General features: G+C 36.5%; 2 protein-coding genes across 3 annotated transcripts in view; one reads left to right on the forward strand and one right to left on the reverse strand.

Annotated features, from left to right (window-relative positions):
- Positions 1 to 7,314, forward strand: part of LOC102808262 (uncharacterized) — a 56,074-nt gene extending 48,760 nt beyond the window's left edge. The window contains exons 36-40 of the mRNA XM_085503433.1: positions 290 to 451; positions 2,168 to 2,308; positions 2,624 to 2,755; positions 2,969 to 3,171; positions 5,289 to 7,314. Of these exons, the coding sequence (XP_085359559.1) occupies positions 290 to 451; positions 2,168 to 2,308; positions 2,624 to 2,755; positions 2,969 to 3,171; positions 5,289 to 5,462 (812 nt within the window). The 3' untranslated portion in view covers positions 5,463 to 7,314. The remainder of the gene's footprint in view (positions 1 to 289; positions 452 to 2,167; positions 2,309 to 2,623; positions 2,756 to 2,968; positions 3,172 to 5,288) is intronic.
- Positions 7,315 to 8,579: 1,265 nt separating this feature from the next.
- LOC100375671 (polyubiquitin-C-like) lies at positions 8,580 to 18,545 on the reverse strand. Of its 2 annotated transcripts, none has more exons than XM_085503434.1 (4): positions 18,336 to 18,545; positions 13,540 to 13,885; positions 12,899 to 13,243; positions 8,580 to 12,427 (listed from the first exon to the last, which is right to left on the reverse strand). In XM_085503434.1, the coding sequence occupies exons 2-4, from the start codon at positions 13,859 to 13,861 to the stop codon at positions 10,461 to 10,463; spliced, it is 2,634 nt and encodes an 877-aa protein (XP_085359560.1). In that variant the 5' UTR covers positions 13,862 to 13,885; positions 18,336 to 18,545; the 3' UTR covers positions 8,580 to 10,460. The 2 variants fall into 2 exon arrangements, with proteins under 2 accessions (XP_085359560.1, XP_002734500.2); XM_002734454.3 differs by having other exon boundaries at positions 18,314 to 18,545.
- Between the last annotated feature and the right edge of the window lie 77 nt (positions 18,546 to 18,622).

Genomic DNA, 18,622 nt, shown 5'->3' on the forward strand with positions numbered 1-18,622 from the left:
ATGGTTAATCAAAATTACTAACCACTATTTACCATTATTAACCTATTGGTCACTATGTGAAATCATTAACCAGGGCTGCAAAATATTTAATAATCTAAGTTACCAGCCACTTATTACAAAAGTAAAACCACTAAAGACCGAAATTAACCATGTTTGCTAGAAACTGACAACAATGCCTGTGTTCTGTAAACTGGACAATAGTGTGCATAGAATGTTAATTGTCCTACATTGAGCTTTTCACTTTAAATACTACTTTATCATATAATCAACTAATGTCTCTTTATATTAGGTACTAAGAGAATACCTGGTAGTGCCAAAACCGTTGCTGCTGGACCTCGTGTGGTGAAGACGTACACAGAGAGACTAGCAGATATGAGAAAACAAGGGGAGGCACAGACACGGCTGTTAAGACCGCAGAGAAGACCTGCGAAACGACCAAGTGTAAATACAGGTGAGAAGTGAAGAATCTTAATACATGTAATGGTTTCTTGGGCTTATTTTTTCACAAAATTCATCAGTACCGGTAGACAATAGGCAGTGAGGTCCTTTTTGTCAAGAATTAACTTGAAAAAAATACATGCACCCACATTTTGAAAGTCAGTGTGAGGAAAATGATCTTTTCAGGTTTACTTTATCTCACCTGAATTGCTCAGCTACGGGAAAATACCACCATATCAATGCCAAGTATCTGTCATATAGCAAAATTGCAGTTGACTCAGTAAACAAAATATGTGCTGTATTAGAATCATATGTACTTCTATCCATTAACGGACACTTCCAGTTAATCTATTTAATTCTCTTGTGTATTAAAGATAGAACAATTCCTTATAGAGAATACCTTGCGAGTCTGACAATGTGTGATGGTCAACACATTGTTTTTGTTTTGCACTACAATTAGGCCTGCAAAATGATCTAAAAAAACTACCTGCTCTGTCTCACAGCATATTTCACCCAGGGCACCCATGTTAAATATTGAAAGCTCATTTTTGATCTCAATATTTACTGGTACTCGTGGCTGACAGAAGATTGCTTGTCAGAGTATTGAGATAAGCTACTGCCATGCTATTGGTCAGAATGTTGTTTTGAAATGAACTGCTGCCATGCTATTGGTCAGAATGTTGTTTTGAAATGAACTGCTGCCATGCTATTGGTCAGAATGTTGTTTTGAAATGAACTGCTGCCATGCTATTAATCAGAATGTTGTTTTGAAATGAACTGCTGCCATGCTATTGGTCAAAATGCTGTTTTGAGATGAACTGCTGCCATGCTATTGGTCAGAATGTTGTTTTGAAATGAACTGCTGCCATGCTATTGGTCAGAATGTTGTTTTGAGATTAACTGTTGCCATGCTATTGGTCAGAATGTTGTTTTGAGATGAACTGCTGTCATGCTATTGGTTAGATTTTTGTTTTGAGATGAACTGCTGCCATGCTATTGGTCAGCATGTTGTTTTGAGATGAGCTGAAGCCATGATATTGGTCAGAATGTTGTTTTGAAATGAACTGCTGCCATGCTATTGGTCAGAATTCTGTTTTGAGATGAACTGTTGCCATGCTATTGGTCAGAATGTTGTTTTGAGATGAGCTGAAGCCATGCTATTGGTCAGAATGTTGTTTTGAGATGAACTGCTGCCATGCTATTGGTCAGAATTCTGTTTTGAAATGAACTGCTGCCATGCTATTGGTCAGAATTCTGTTTTGAGATGAACTGCTGCCATGCTATTGGTCAGAATTCTGTTTTGAGATGAACTGCTGACATGCTTTTGGTCAGAATTATGTTTTGAGATAAACTGCTGCCATGCTATTGGTCAGAATTCTGTTTTGAGATGAATTGCTGCCATGCTATTGGTCAGAATTCTGTTTTGAAATGAGCTGCTGCCATGCTATTGGTCAAAATTCTATTTTTGAAATGAACTGCTGTCATGCTATTGGTCAGAATTTTGTTTTGAGATGAATTGCTGCCATGCTATTAGCAGAATTCTGTTTTGAGATGAACTGCTGCCTGGCTATTGGTCAGAATTCTGTTTTGAGACGAGCTGCTGTCATGCTATTGGTCAGAATTCTGTTCATATGATGTGCATAGAATTCAAGTAAATATTCAATGGTCGACATATGCCTTTTTATTGAATTCTTTTCTGTGTTAAATATTGATGATGATTTTTTGCTAGAATCCATGCCAGTGAATGAAGACAGAATGTCACAGCTGACAGCTAGGGGAATACGAACAGATACTACGCCACGTAGTGGTGCTACTACTTATGCAGACAGACTCAAAGTGTTATCCAATAGTGGCAAGTACAGGGGAAGAGGTCAGTGTTTCAATAATCCACTATTCTTTTGAAGTGTCCCTCAAAGTATGCATATGCTTTCCCCACTATATAAATGGAATAGCCCAATCCGATAACTACCCAGTTGAGTCAAAAGATGTATACAAGGCTGAATTTGATACTTTACAAAAACCTGTCACACAACAGGCAGCTTTCTGATTGGTCTAAATGTAAGGTGTTATGGTTTGGTAGCCAATCAGGCACAATTTTGTAAGTACAAATGTAGCTTTGCATTGACTCTAACTACATGTACCAGCAAACATGCTTGGTGATAACATTATTTGTTCCCAATTTCAGAAGGTGTTGTTAGTCCTACCCCGGCTGTTGGTGTAAAATACAAGGATAGGTCTGCAAAACCATCTAACTATGTAGAGAGATTACAGCAAGCGACTGTCAAAGGAACTGTTGCTAAACATAAAACTGCCTACGGTAAGAAATTAGTCATGTTTCCTGTCACCTCCACTTCTAAGCAATCACATTATAGTCTTATGCTAATCACATGATAATAACATGCCAGCTGTATGCCAATCTCATGACAGTCTTATGGTAATCAAATGCCAGTCTTATTCCAATCACATGCCAGTCTTATGCCAATCACATGCCAGGCTGTTATACAGTATTGACTCGTTATTCTGTTCACAGTTGGGCCACCGAGAACCTTCCTAAAATCTCCAGCAATGAGAACGCCACAATCAAGAAGCCGTCCCTATGTGGATCCATACAGGACAGTGACAGTGACTGACATACTGGATGAAGTTTCAGATGATATCAGTGCCATGAGTGGCTGGAGTGTTCCAGATGATATCAGACAAATACTGGGAAAAGATGATACTACATTTACTGGTGTAAGTCTTTGCTGGGTGCTCTATTACTGTGTTCACCTTGTCTGTATGACATACATGAGACATTCACATGTCTGTCAACATTGACATCAGTGTTTAGATTTTCTTGTTGTTAATACAATACGATAAGTACCCGTAGCATGTTGCCCTTCAAATGAAATCTTTGCCATCTACTTGACATTGAGAGAGTATCTAAAATGTGGTTCTCAATTTAGCGTTGACTCTACAATTTGTGATGGACTTTAATTAGTCCCCGTTCAGATGCAGTCCGAAAACAAGGACTTATGTTTTGACCTCCGTGCTTCTGTCCGTTCGTGCGTGCATGTCTATTTTGGATCTGTATCTTAGACCAATCACAATCAAACTTCACAAATACATCATACATGATATTATACATATGCACATCAATTTGTTTCTTGATCCTATTAAAAATGGCCGAATGGTGGCCATTTTTGTGCTAAAAAATCATAAAAATAAAGCATTTCCCGGCTGTTTACAGATGGATTTTGTTCAAACTTGGTATATACGTTGGATATTATAGGACCTTGATGCACATCATTTTGTTTTTCAGATAAGATTCAAAATGGCCGACTGGTGGCCATTTTGTTTCAATGAATGTGATTCTAGTGCCACATCTCTGACTTGCTGTGACTGATTATGTTCAAATTTTAAATATTCATTTTACATCATGTCATCCTATTAAAAATGGCCGAATGGTGGCCATTTTTGTGCTAAAAAATCATAAAAATAAAGCATTTCCCGGCTGTTTACAGATGGATTTTGTTCAAACTTGGTTTATACGTTGGATATTATAGGACCTTGATGCACATCATTTTGCTTTTCAGATAAGATTCAAAATGGCCGACTGGTGGCCATTTTGTTTCAATGAATGTGATTCTAGTGCCATATCTCTGACTTGCTGTGACTGATTATGTTCAAATTTTAAATATTCATTTTACATCATGTCATCCTATTAAAAATGGCCGAATGGTGGCCATTTTTGTGCTAAAAAATCATCAAGCATTTCTGGCATTTCTGGATGGATTTTGTTCAAACTTGGCACATACATTAGACATTACGGGTGCCTGATGCACATTATTATATTTTTTAGATCGGATTCAGAATGACTGACTAGTGGCCATTTTGTTTTAATGAATGGGCTTCTAGAGCTATATCTCTGACATGCTTTGACTGACTATGTTCAAATTTTATATATTCATTATACATGTATTCAAAATGGCTGATTTTGTTTTAATTAATGCTGTTCCAGTGCAATATCTCTCAATACTCATTTGACGATCAGATACAAATGTCAATCATCATAATAATATTCTTGACATGTTTATATTCCAGCTATATTACTATAAACAAAACTATATATCTTAAATTCGATAACAAACGGACTGTGCCATGCATGGCTTGTTTCATTATATATTTGGTGTATTCTAACTTTTTTTTATGTGAAGGTACCAGATTTTATTGCATGTAATTTTCAAAGCAGAGATGAGCAAGTTATTGTTAGTTTAACTGTTTTAAGTGTCAGTAATTTTGAGGGGTGATGGTAACTGGAAACCTACTGTGTTCCATGTGTTCCTCAGTACAGTGCACGACATTACAATAGAAATGATGAAATTAAATCTTGTATAATAAGGCTGTTTTTGGTATACCAACGGTTTGATTTTATATCACCGGTTTGATTTTACGCATAATTTTTACAATAGAACAGTTAGGCAGTATGTGATGTTAACCTCAAAATGGCCTTTTACAGTGAAATATGTGCTACTTTGGAACATTTCAACTTGCATTGAACCATGGAAAAAGGTAGACTCAGATTATACTTGCCTCAAACAAAGAACAACTCGTACTATTATTAAGACTTACCGTAATAAATGCTGTGGATACCAGTATTTAGGTTTATAATTATAGTTTTTGCATTAACAGAAATAATTATTAAATTGACAATAACAATTATAATTTTAGCATGCTCTTCCCTACAAGACAAGGTTCATTTTGTATTGTGCAACACCACGTCAGGTGATCATCACCAAGTTGAATATGATATTGAAGATATTGAGAATTGTCAATGAGTTGATGAAACCCATTTATTATTTCCCTTTTAGGCATCCGAAATGAGTGGTTTGAGTTTCAGTGAAATGGATTACATTGACGGAGATGAATACACGTCCATGGTGGACATCCATGAACTTGAGGATATAGCATCAGTTGGTAGTGGTAGTATTATCAGTGATATTGATTGGTCTGTTATTGAAAAGATGGTTGCAGATGTCAAGTAAAACATGTCTACTAGGGGTAGGCACATATCAGTGATGAGGACAAGACAACATGAGAAGTTGTCTGCAAACAAATACTCGCCATGGAAATTGATAGGTTTGATATTCCTCACAGCGACAGATTTGTCCTCAATTTATATTCAAATAAAGCACTGTATTTAAACCCTCGGATTTCTTCCCACCCTTGGTAAATATTTGAGAAGTTATAAACCTGTGAATAGGGAATTTGACATGGTTTGGGAAAAAATGTAAAAATGTGACTCATAGTCCATACTGTGCTCCCTTTGTTGAAAACACAGATTGATGCATTGTTTCTGTCTAAGTTTTATAAATCGTTGTCATTTGTAATGGTTTCTGACTTTTTCACAGAATTTTCTGATGCACTATTTGTTTGTTCCTGGAGTATATATTGCCAAATTACATAAAACCATGTCATTCTTCGCTGTTATCGCATTTGAAGTAGTCATATTTACATCATGTGGTTTCAGTGAAAATTGCAAAATCAAATAAATTTACAAATTTAGCATTTAATTACAATTTCACTCTTATAAATTTTAAAAATAATACCATAATCAATATTCTGCTGATAATGGGTAAAAAATAAAGTAATTCATACAATTGCTAATAAATTGTGCTAAATAATTTTAAAAGTCTTCCAAATTGATAATTTTATGTAATAATTTATTGTGACACTTTGAAATTGATTTTTTTCTTATTTTTGTGCTATTTAAGTAAAGAAAACCTGTATTGACAGTTTTCATTAATATTGAAATTTTACAAGATGACTTTGTCCAGTTTGCAACACTTGATATGTGCTCAAGCTAACATTTAATGTCACACTAAATTTTATTGGACTGCTAGGCAGTCAGTCACATGTGGAGTTTTAACCAATGAGTGTAATTCTTTTAAACAAAATAAGCTCACCATTACATGATATCTGATTGATTAAAACTGATATGTTTTAAAGGTTAAGTAAAATTTTTCAAATTATTTTCGTTTAAATTTTCATATGAAACCTATTGGTGCTGCTCAAATGTCATTGTGTTTTTATTCAGCTGCTGTAATATTTGCCCAATCATTAACACATGCACTTATGTATATGGCAGATGTGTGTTAGTCAAACTATAGGCAGATTCATTGATACTTGATATATATATATATATATATATATATATATATATATATATAGCGTATAGTGCGTGTGTATTAATATCTGTAAATTAATAAAAATTAAATTTCTCTGATGGGCTGTGTTAAATGAAGAAAAATAGAGTCCCTGTTCTGATGTTAGTTTTTAGTTAGTTTTAAATTAATTTAAATGAAAGGGGGCGTTACATTTCTAGTTAAGACTATGCTAAATAAGTACTTAAGTTACATGATTTAATATTTCATATTCAAATTTTCCTCAATCAAGAAGTAAATATTTTATTTTTGTATTTTGTTAATTTATTTGTTATCTTGGAATTGTAAAATGTGTTTTTAATAATAATTTACATGATTTTAATGCAAATATGCCACTTTTCATTAATATAATTTTTGTTTTATTTGTAATTTGCTGATGTGTTAAAATGTGTCACTTTCTTTCCTCGTGTCAATTTTATAAAGTTTGCTAAACTGGAATACAGTAGTTTTACCTACAATTTATAGTTGTATTTCGCAGTCAGACTCAATTTTGCAGTCAAAAAATGGGAAAAATAACTAAAAAATATATTTCAGATAAAGCACAGTCCCACCTTTGCCTGTGTACAATGCATGGGAGGGGCTTGAGACAGTGTCAATTATACAAAGAACGACATGAATTACTAAATCTCATACTTGTTTTGTATATATGAAAATAAATTGAGGTTACAATGAATTTGTTTTATTTTATTTTATTGACAAGGTCCCATGCAAATTGAGAGCTGTGATTCCTAGCTATGCTTTGCAGCATGTATACATGGTTATTTACATATGCTGGGTTTGGTTAGGATATTAGGATATAGAAAATGTCTGTTCACCAGATCTTATTTTGAGAAACAACTCTGAAACATTGCAGAAAATGGCAAAACGTTATTTGTTGACTCCTGTGTGCATAGCACACAATGGGAGTCTTGGGGATTAGTCAGTCTGTATGTTTTTATGTCTGTTCCACCACTGTTTGTCTGATTTCTAAGAAACTTACTGTGTGGGTGCCCTGGGACAAAGCACAGATCTGATTAGGTTAATGTTGAAATCTTGCATATTAATTAACCAATTTGCATAATAATTCATAAATTTTCAGCCCTTCTACTGACATCTCAAGAATAAAACTGTCTCAAAAAAGTCATGTGACCTCATTAATATGCATAAAAACACTGCAGATTGGACAAAACAATCATTGCAATATTGAATGCATTGGCAAGAGATGTGGCTAACATAACATTTTACCATATTTGGTCATGTGGTCTTGTGGCACATTCAAGAAAAATAAAAATGTACAGACCCCCCCCCCCCCTCAAATGTTCATTTAGTTAAAGGACGATGGTCATTCCGCAGCGTGTGTTGCTTTGAGTCCCATATATTGAACAGTACGCTGTGTGACAACCATCACCCTTTAACCAAACTTTGTGTTACGAAAAAAATAGATTTTTTGTTTAGTTTAACATTGTATGTTTACCATAACTTGAATTTCAGTTAACTGTTGAGTTACTAAATTCGGACGTTAAACAAAAAATAAAATGTATGTTGCTCATAAGTTCTGTTAATTGATAAGTTACCATTTTGGCGTAGTTTCGCAAAAGTGGTTGTGTTTCTATAATATTCGTAACTCAATGTTTTTGTAACTTGATGTCCAAAACTTGAACAATTCAGCATCTCCTACCTCTTATCGTATCGTTAACATAATTTCGATAAGAATTAATTTGTTCCAATTTGTGTTTTTGCACCTGTATTGTTTTGCGATTAAGTAGTTACCAGTCTTGCATGTTCAAGAGGAGGCTTCGGATTTTTCTAAAAGCTAAAAAACGCTTGATGTCACAGATCCTCAAAACTATCAGAATAAAGCAATGGATTCAATTGGATGGGATGCACATCTCGGACATTTCTTTCGTTTTTATCATACCTCAGACATGGTAGTTGGTGTTAATGTAGTGAGACACACGCTAGATTTCAAATACTTTTATTCGTGTACATTCAACCAGAACTACTAATTCCATTTGGAATTACAGCAAAATAAAACGATGCAATATTCCCCATGTTCTCCAGAAAAAAAAAGAAATAGTAAAACAATTTCCAAAATCCATGAGTTTTCACCAAAGTGCAGTACTTACTGCATTGCTGTTTTAATCTCGGACCACAGTGTCACATAAGGGCTTTCATATCATTCCGCCATAGTACATTGTTTTGAACTTCAACGATGTAAATAACCACAATCGGTGTGATTCGGTCTTCGCTTACGACCCTCACCAATGTCATAAATAATGTCATCTGATCACACACATTATGGACATGACAGTCACCAATGTAAACATAGCAACTAAGCTAATAACAGTTGACAGATTTAAAAGGGTATCAATTACGTGTTCGCCAATTTTTGTTTTCGTAATTTTTAATCACAAAAATAATGTTAGTGCAGATGTATCTCTTGGTATACTGTCTTTGTACAAAATTTAAACAAACGTTCATTGCATTCAAGATAAAGTAGCATGGGTACCATGAAAAACAAGATGGTCGCCAGTCGGCCATATTTGTTTGAATCACGAAAAAAAATGACGTGCACCTACAACCCAATATGTATGATCATCATACCAACTTTGATCCGAATCGGCCCAGTCATCTCTGCGATACTGCTGCGGACAGGTTTAGGTATCAGAAATAGCAAATTTTACATCCAAAATGGCCGCCAGTCGACCATTTTTCTTCTATCATAAAGTAACTTGACGCACATATGTAAGACATTATGTATTGTCTTCATGTAAAGTTTGAATGAAATCCGTCAATGGGTGTCCGCGATACAGCTCCGTACGGACAGACAGGACTATTAAATAGCTAGAACAAACTATTTTTCAGCTGTTTAGGTGATGCTCACTTGTGTGTAGACTAGATTAGTCCCTAACGTATATGGCTACCATTCATGTTATACAATTCCCTTAATGGTATTTGATATTACTGGTATACATAGGGAAACGAACGGCTTGACGGGTGCCTGCTGACTCACAGTAGCATAGAGACTGGTACCTAGTCTAACATGTGCACATGTATAGCCTGAATATCTTAAATAGTCATCAAAGGTCGTTTTGGCTCAGTATTACATGGTTTCAAAGTTTCAAAACACGCAGCTGTACTGTGTAATTGAAACTAAACATAATTATTCATGGTTGTGTGAATATATTAACGCATGTTTTATCATTTATAGAAATGTACATTGTACTTCGTAAATAATATACATATACGAGGGGAGGCAAGGGGGGTAGCTGGTACGGTTTTACGGGAAATTAAAAGGTTTTTTTATAATTTACAAGGAAAAAAAACGTGTTTACAGTTTACAGTGTTAAAAAATGGAACATTGAATGGTCCGAAGAGCTCTCCGACTCAAATTCTCCGCCATTACTGCGCCGTGTGTCGTAATGCTCTTCATTCGGTTAGAGGGCCTTTTACGTCTTGACATTCAATTTCGTAGGGAATTGTGTCATTTAGTAGTTTTTCGGTTTCTAAAATGTAATTTCCCTGGATTATTTTTTATGATTTTTTTATTTGGATGTAAATTCTTGTACGTACCGAGAAAAATGACACATTTTTACAGTGTACGAAAAAAATATTTGATTGATTACGTTGTACGTCTAGCCTGTGATTACAGAATTACGGAATGTATTTGTTCTATTTACGTTGTACGAACAAAAAATATTGCAATTACGTTGAACGAAAATAACCCTTGCCCCCCCCCCCTCATATACCCTCTGTGAACTTGACACATGGATATGGTGACGCGGTTCACAGTGTTATCCGAGGACGACCAAGTTCAGTGTAAATACTGTTCAATTTTGATTATTTCAGATACAACACAGAATGGTCATCAATATTGTAATCTTCACACACGTCGCCGTTCTTCATTTCAATACCATTGTGATATATTCGCTGTACTTTTTTGGGAATGCCAACTTTTTGTTCTATCCAAGACTTGATGTGTTTAAGAGTTGATTTTCTGTAAACGTTCACTCGAAATGTCTTTCCACTTAACATAAGAATCTGAACCGGTATCGCCCTTAAAGTAAATATTACCTGTGACCCATCGTCTATGTTGTAATCTTCGAAGGTCAAAGTGTCAACGTTAAGTTGTTTGTGTTCACACGTAAGAGAAATCCATACAGGCTGTACATGAAACAATTCGTGAATCTTCATTTTGACTCGGTGGATGGTCTCTTGAGGGCGCACATTCCGCAGCACAACTTCGCCTGTTTCCCAGGTAACGCACACGAGGTCAACGTACATGATGATGGTTTTCCCCTTTTGGGCGTAAGGGGCGACTCTGTCGTAGTTCGTTAAATAGACATCGTCCAGGACGAGATGCTGTCGTTCAGCCTCGACCCCAGACATTTCTTCTAACTTTCTTTTCAACTTGACTACATTGTCTCGTGGGTCCAGGTCCACGTTGTACATTTCCTCGTCAAAATCTAGCCGTGACTTTCGTAAAACGGACACCGTGAGCACCAGACTTAACACACTGTTCTCCCAAATATGGTAGTCCACCAAACATTTGGAATTTTCCAACACTTTCCCAGAAAACACAATCCTTTGCATCTCTGGAGCTATTCCAAGTTTCTCGTTCACCAACATCTTGATTTTCTTGATGGAGTCTGCTTCCCCGACTTGCAAAGAAATCGTTTTATCCTTAAAAGACCGCACCGTGATATTATAGCGCATCACCATGTGCAAAGTTGACGCACTCTCTATTCCGTATTCGCGTAGAGTCCGATTATTGTCCAAGTTAATACCGCCATGGACCAGTCGTATCTGGTGTGGGGGTATACCTTCCTTGTCGTAAATCCTCGCCTTAACAGCGGCGATTGTATCTTCCATTTCCGCGGCGATCACATGTGTGTCGTCGTCCACGGTTTTAATAATCAGCGGCAAGACCCCCTCAGGTACTTCCAGCTTGAGATCCACTTTCGATTGGTCATAGACGTTTTGTTCCCGTAACGTGAAGTGGTCCTTCAGCAGTTTGCCATTATAATAAAACTGTTGCCACTCTGACGGGATTCCTTCTCTTCGTTTGACCATCTCTTTGATATCGTCTACCGTTTTGGATTTGCGTATACGGAGAGAAAACGGACGGAATTTCTGTGGCGTTACGCGCCGGCCGCGTCCACCCGGAGTGCTGCCCGGACGGATAATGTACTCGGAAAGTTTTTGAACCCTGCCAGACTCGACCTCTTTTTCTTTTTCGAGCTGTCTCAAGGACTCCTGCATATGATCTGTGTATTGAAGTGCTTGGTCTCGACTCTCAAATGCCTCATCGCGCTCTCTTTGTAAAGCTTTGATCTTTGATTCAAGTTTTTCGATCGCATCGCCAGCTTCGATGATCAGTTTGGTGGCTCTGTCCAGGTGTTGTGATTGCATGTCAGTTCTTTCTGGCATGTCGATACCCAACCATCTTTCATAACGGTCTTTGACAGAAGTATTCAATTGATCTTCGAGCTTTGCCAAACTTTCTGAAACTTTCGGAAGAGGCGTCCGGCGCGAACTTTGTAGACTTTCTCGTGTGCCTGTAACCGGAGATTGCGTTGACCTTGAAGTAACCGGAGAGCGCAATGATCTTGAAGTGATCGGGGACATGATGTCAGGTAGAGGAGTTTTTTTGTATTTAGCTGGTTTCGGTGAATTTGAGCTTGGCCTGGGAGATCGGAAGGATACCTGTTTTGTCGATGTTGGTGGTAGCGTCATATCTTCTTCACGTTGACTGCGAGGTGTGCGGGATGGCGTTTGGTCGCGTGAGGGCGCCGGACTCTCTGGATCTATTTGAATAAAAGAGACGAAAACAATTGAGAATTATTGAAATCAAGGATATGGATTGACTATGGATATGGTACGATCGGGATGTGCCATCATTTATACATGGGTGGTTGGGTTAGGTTGCTTAATTATTTTGAGGGACATTGTTTAAGTCTCATAAGTTGTACAGCCCATGTATCTTCAAAGTTGGCACAGAGAGATTATTTTTATCTTATTTCCTTTACTGATTTTCGCTAACGAATCCTCAATTATAGACTTTAAAATAAACAATTTATCTGATGTTCGACTGTTTTGCTTAAACCATTCTGTTGCTCAAAATGAATATTACATTATTCAAGGTGGGTGTTTAAGAAAGAAGGTGTGAAATATGCCGATTTAGATTAGTCTTGGATACGGCGTATGTTATAAAAACATCTCATGCTTCGGGATTAAACAGTTGTCAGGTACCTACTGAATACATCATCAGAACCTACCATTTCCTACTTTCGTTGTAGGTCTCGATACAGCGACCATGGTTTTTACTTCGTCTTTCAGTATTTGATGGGCCAAATGCGGGTACACTTTGCCTATGACGTCACAGAATGAATAGAATGCCTTCTTGCCATCGTAATCTACTCGCATCTTCATGATATCGAACAAAGTCTCCGCCTTCGCTTTCCTGCTAGTATGTTTCTTGATTTCATCCACGTGCCCTTCGGATAGATCCACGGGGTACGCCATCAACGGCATGATGTGTTCCACCCATAAATCCTCAACGACCTCTTCCCGATGCAGAGCCAATATATCTCCATACGCCTCCATTGGGATTTGACCAGACTCTGGAATTCAAAATAGACCACCCAGGCATTTAAACAACATTTCATGTAACACTAGCTAAATGCTATTTATAACTCAAGCCCAATTTGCAGTTATTTAGTTGTTCCTCAAGTGTGTGTGGGATTTTTTTATGAATAGATTTGTTCTTGTGAATTTCCTTGTATACTTTTTTCTGTGTAGATTTGTTTTTCAAATTAATCAACTACCCCTTCTAAAGATGTCAATGGTCAATCCTTTTAATAAAGTAGTTGATAGAATTCATAACCGAAACAGCCTTTTTTACACGAAAAGAACTTACTTTCTATTTTCTTAAGATCTCGTGTAATTTCCTGCATTTTTAATTCCTCCACATCTTTCTTCATTTTCAATGCAATGTCCGTGTGTCCCTTTTTCTTTAGCAATTGTCTGAAAACTTTGAATGCTTTGGGTCCACACGACTGTAACAGAATCACCATTTTGCCCGTCTTGGCTCTCCGAGATTTTTCTGACTCGATGTCTTCAGTCAAAACTTCAGTCAGAATTTCTTCATTTCGGAGATCGTCCAAGAAATCGTCAACGTCTATTTCATCAGCCAGCTTGGCCATATTAGAACTAAGTACTTCTCTGTGTATCTTTTCCATTGTGTACTGTTAGTGGTCGGTCACCTGGAAAAAAGTTAAATTAAGTTTGTATATTCAATACATTCACGGACATTTCAGGATTTTTTTCTTTTTCCCTGACAACTCCTATCGGGGAAATCCTTACGAACTCAAAATATCTACAGTTTCCAGGGGAAATGAATGGGTTCTAAGTTATGTTAGTGTTTCTTTTTTAAACAGTGGACTGACCATCGATTTGTCATGTGACGTGGGATGTTAATTGTATACCGTGTTTACTCGTAAAGTAGGTCAAATGTGGGACTTGCATGCTTCTTTCCTAAAAACACGGTCAAACTTAACAATCTTTAGCATGAATGTTTGACGTCATTACACAAATGAAACAAATGAAAATAATTCTATCATGCTTTATATCTACACTAGTCATATCATTTGTGCATTGTTCATGTTTTGCATTTTGTAACTTTGACACTCAATAAACTAATTAATTATGCAATTTAGATTATACATATGTACAGGGTTAGAGATTATTGTGATCGTATATGTTTCAATATAATTGAAAGACAAACACTGCACCACGCCGACGAAGCTACACAGTGCGTTTACTGCCCAGCGACACCAGTAAAGCCATGTCATCACTGGATCACGGCAAACATATTAAAATAAATGTTATTTAGGAATTCTGCCGGAGATTCAATTCCGGGGGGGGGCAATACATAGAACTTATCTAATGGAAACGTGCCCTTGAAATGGGTCTCATTTTTTGGATTTTAGGTATAAGTATCGGTATAAATATCGGTAATATTTTTCCGATTTGGTATACTTGTGTAAGTGACAGAGGTGTTTCTATGGTCAAAATACATATTTTAATAAATCAATATACAATGAACTATTGGCTTACATGTGCTTCTATTGGAGATGCTCTTCTAATAGAGCAAATGAGGTTAACTGTTTTATTTGGAATAAACAGTGATGACAGAAACTATACTATGGTATAAATATGGGTATAGATTTTGCCATTCAGAAGCACCTCCCTATCCATCTACTAGTATGTATCAACTGCCCCCTCCCGGTATTCAGTTCCCCTCTCGCCCACGCAACGGTTTGGAACGACTCCTCGTGTAAAAACCCTGGCTAGTTCACCTACCGACACAAGGAGTGAAAGTTGTCTGTTAATACAGACTAAACATAAATTATGATCTTCAATAAATCATCGACGATTTGCAGACAATATCTTTCCCTGTGTCCAGAATACATGTATCATACATAGAGATTATATTTCTCGTATTTCCCTAGCTGCAGTTCTGTAGCTCGCTTGGTTTCGCTGTCGGTTATTTTGTTCGTCGTGGTTTCGCGTTAACACCATGACGAACAAAATAACCGACAGCGAAACCAAGCGAGCTACAGAACTGCAGCTAGTATTTCCCTCTCTAATTTTGTCTCACTATAGGCTGTCATGTATTCTAGCATTAATATTGGTATTTGCATACGATGTCAATATGCGTTAGGGAACAAAAATAACGTATCATCAATCATTATTACATGTATAATAATAATAATAAACTTCCGGAATATACAATTTACCTGATGTTCTGTTTTCAAACCATGCAACGGTTTGGGATTGCCTATGTACAAGTACATCGAGTCATGGTTGTACATTTTGGGATGGATTTGACATGATTTGTTGAAAGTAAATTGGACATTCAAATCATTCTAGGTGACGAAAGATTGTATACTCTGCTAAAATATCCATAATAAGATTATTTGCAAAAACACTATATGTATCGATCAAGTTAGACGTGGCTTTCATAATCTTCAAAATGTGCAAAATATATAAAAATTTTAATTTTAAATTCCGAATAAAAAAGGGTCAGTGTTTAAAATAATGTAATACTGCTTGCATTTGAAGAAGTGAGAGAGAGAGAGTAAATTATTTAATGAAAGATTTCTCATTTGAGTTTTGAGACCGTTCAAACTCATGTGAACTGCTAAGTTATTTAAAAATATTTGGCAAGACATATTATGTATAAATCCAAATAAAAATCTTAAAAATAAAAACACACGCAATTAAAATTAAAATTAATAACGAAAGATATTGAAACTTTTCTTCGCAAATGTGAAATGTTCATTGAAACTTCCGCCCAATGCATGTAATATCTACACGTAAATTAATGATTTGTGATGAGGTTGTCTGGTCTGTGATTTGAACACAATCACAGACGGGTATCATTTTTGTGTTGATTGTTCATTATATGGCGAGATAATACAAAATATATAAATCACTTCTACAGAATTCAACATTTAAAGACCCCATGATTAGTACCCTTCTCAATACAGTACACTGACCAATCTTGTTAAAGGGCGGTGGTCGTCACGCTGCGCATGTACGACATTTGTGTTGACAATCATTGATTTTCCCACAATCCAATGCGATCTTCTAAGAGAAATCACAAGTACATGTATGAGGTTTGATCTGGGCGCGACTCATTGGACTAATTACCGCAGGTGACTCCTTCGATATCTTCCAATCACCTAAAAAAATACCTAATTAAAGCTTGGTAACGTCTCAGTTTGTATTCGTTCATCTGCGCAACAGTCAAAAGTGCCGTCTTGGTTTATATGAGACACCTTGAGGGACGGTATATGTATCGCGCATGCGTGGCGCGACGACTACCGCCCTTTAAGTTTGTAGTATATTTTGCATTACAGAAACGATACATTATACATGTAATAGTTTCGATGGTTTTTATATTCATGTTTGATGTCACTTCAAACAATTGTTATGTGTTGTCAAAGTTGTTTACTTTTGGCACATTCCCTCTATCAGGGACTGTGCTTTTGGGCTGGCTGCCTATAGTGCGGTGATAAATAAATTAACGTATTTTGTGAAAAGCCGGGCTGTGGTATGAATACTGCTATAAATAGGAAATATACACAACTGCCCACTTTGTGGGATGCACTTTTTTGTTTCACTCACGGTAATCAAATAACAGTGTGAACTCAGCAACATTACCAATGACGGAACGCGGGGATATATTGTGCTATCGGTGAACAACTAAATACACCAAAACAACCTATTAAGTTTCAAACAAAGTGGCTGGTGAATATTGGTACAAAGGCTAGAATTAGTTGCCTTTTTAACTTTATATTTGTGTTAAAGCTCAAGCAGGCTGTATTATTTGTTTTCGTGTATGTGTGGTTCACAAGAAAACGACCGGACAAATTGTACGAGCCGTGTTGCCTTGGTGATCGTCAAAGGGCTCGGGCTCATGACAGTTATTGATCTGGCCGGGATCAAAAGAGGTCACTTGATCGGGACGAGCTGAATATAAAATAAAGAAAGTCACAGTGAAAGAAAAATAATAAAGGAATCCTGGGGACAGAGATGACCGTTTTTATCAGTATAATATCGGGACGAGCTGAATATAAAATAAAGAAAGTCACAGTGAAAGAAAAATAATAAAGGAATCCTGGGGACAGAGATGGCCGTTTTTATCAGTATAATATCGGGCGGCTTATTTTAAAACTACTGAAAGTCACTCTAGGTGAGTCTTGGCAAAATATAGAAACCCCACAGTTTCTGGAAGATTCTTTTCATACATATGTCACTCAATACATCAACAATTTATCTTCATTACTTTTAACCGATTTTTAATATAACGTGAAATAAAAAAATACGTGTCTATGGCTCAATTTTCCATCACAGCGAGCGTGACATATCCGCTGGCATCTGGCTGAGATTTCAGCGTGCTAGAAAACGTCTCAAAACATTTCAAAGTTGACAAAAGTGTCGAAGTTTTTACGACAATGAGTGATTATGAAGCTTTAAAAAGAAGTGCGTTCACGAATCTATGCTAGCTTGTTCGTTGTTGTCAGCGAATACGTTCATGGTTGATTCACTCCTTTCTAATACCTACGCGAATACAAGCGCTCGAAAATTAAATTGGGCAGTGCTAAATTAATCCTATTCAGAAGTCGCACGGAATCCCTGCTACCACAAGGTGAAGTTTACAATTTGAAGCATATAAACAATAACATAGACAATGAGATCGATATCACTGTATTTTTGATCGACTATGTGTGTTCACGACCGTAAACCACTTTAGGATTAGAGTTTATAAACTAACATGTACTTTCTAATATAACGTGACGGGCAGCTTTTATCAGATAAAAACAGAGAGTCAAAAACACTTTAACGGTTAAAGAACGGTTTGAAAAAATATTTGCGATGATTTATAATATGTTTAGATAATTTATATCATTTTTGTGAATACATTGTTATATTTAAGTCATTGTATAAATTAGTTGACATTTTATTATTTTATAATCACCATAAATGTTTAGATCAGAAGAAATTATATGTTTGACCCGTTTCCATGTCATAATCGTCAAACAACTGAGATATACAGTGTATTTTGTACACGCGAAATGAAAACCCTATTTTTTGTGGTTAATAAACAAGAAAGAACAACTTACTATATATTGTACTTGTACTCACGTTATTCCATTTCCAATTGATTTGATTAAATCCACGAAAGCGTGTGCTCTCGAATCCAAGCAAGTCGAACGCCTGCCATTTTGTTTCTGTGTTGTTTTTTTATAGATAACAACCGTTAGTTAGCCGGAAGAATGTGACCGATGAGAGTTGAATAGCGTGGTCGAGCGCATCAGTGTTTGTACTGTTCAACTAAACCCACCCTTCGACGTATTGTTCATTGTATTGAATGGTTACCATAGGCGTCAGCGTAGACCTTATATGTTATTTGCACTGAGCTTCCAGCTCTT

This window comes from Saccoglossus kowalevskii, chromosome 9 (genome assembly GCF_978046115.1).
Source record: "Saccoglossus kowalevskii chromosome 9, keSacKowa6.1, whole genome shotgun sequence".
Taxonomy (NCBI): domain Eukaryota; kingdom Metazoa; phylum Hemichordata; class Enteropneusta; family Harrimaniidae; genus Saccoglossus; species Saccoglossus kowalevskii.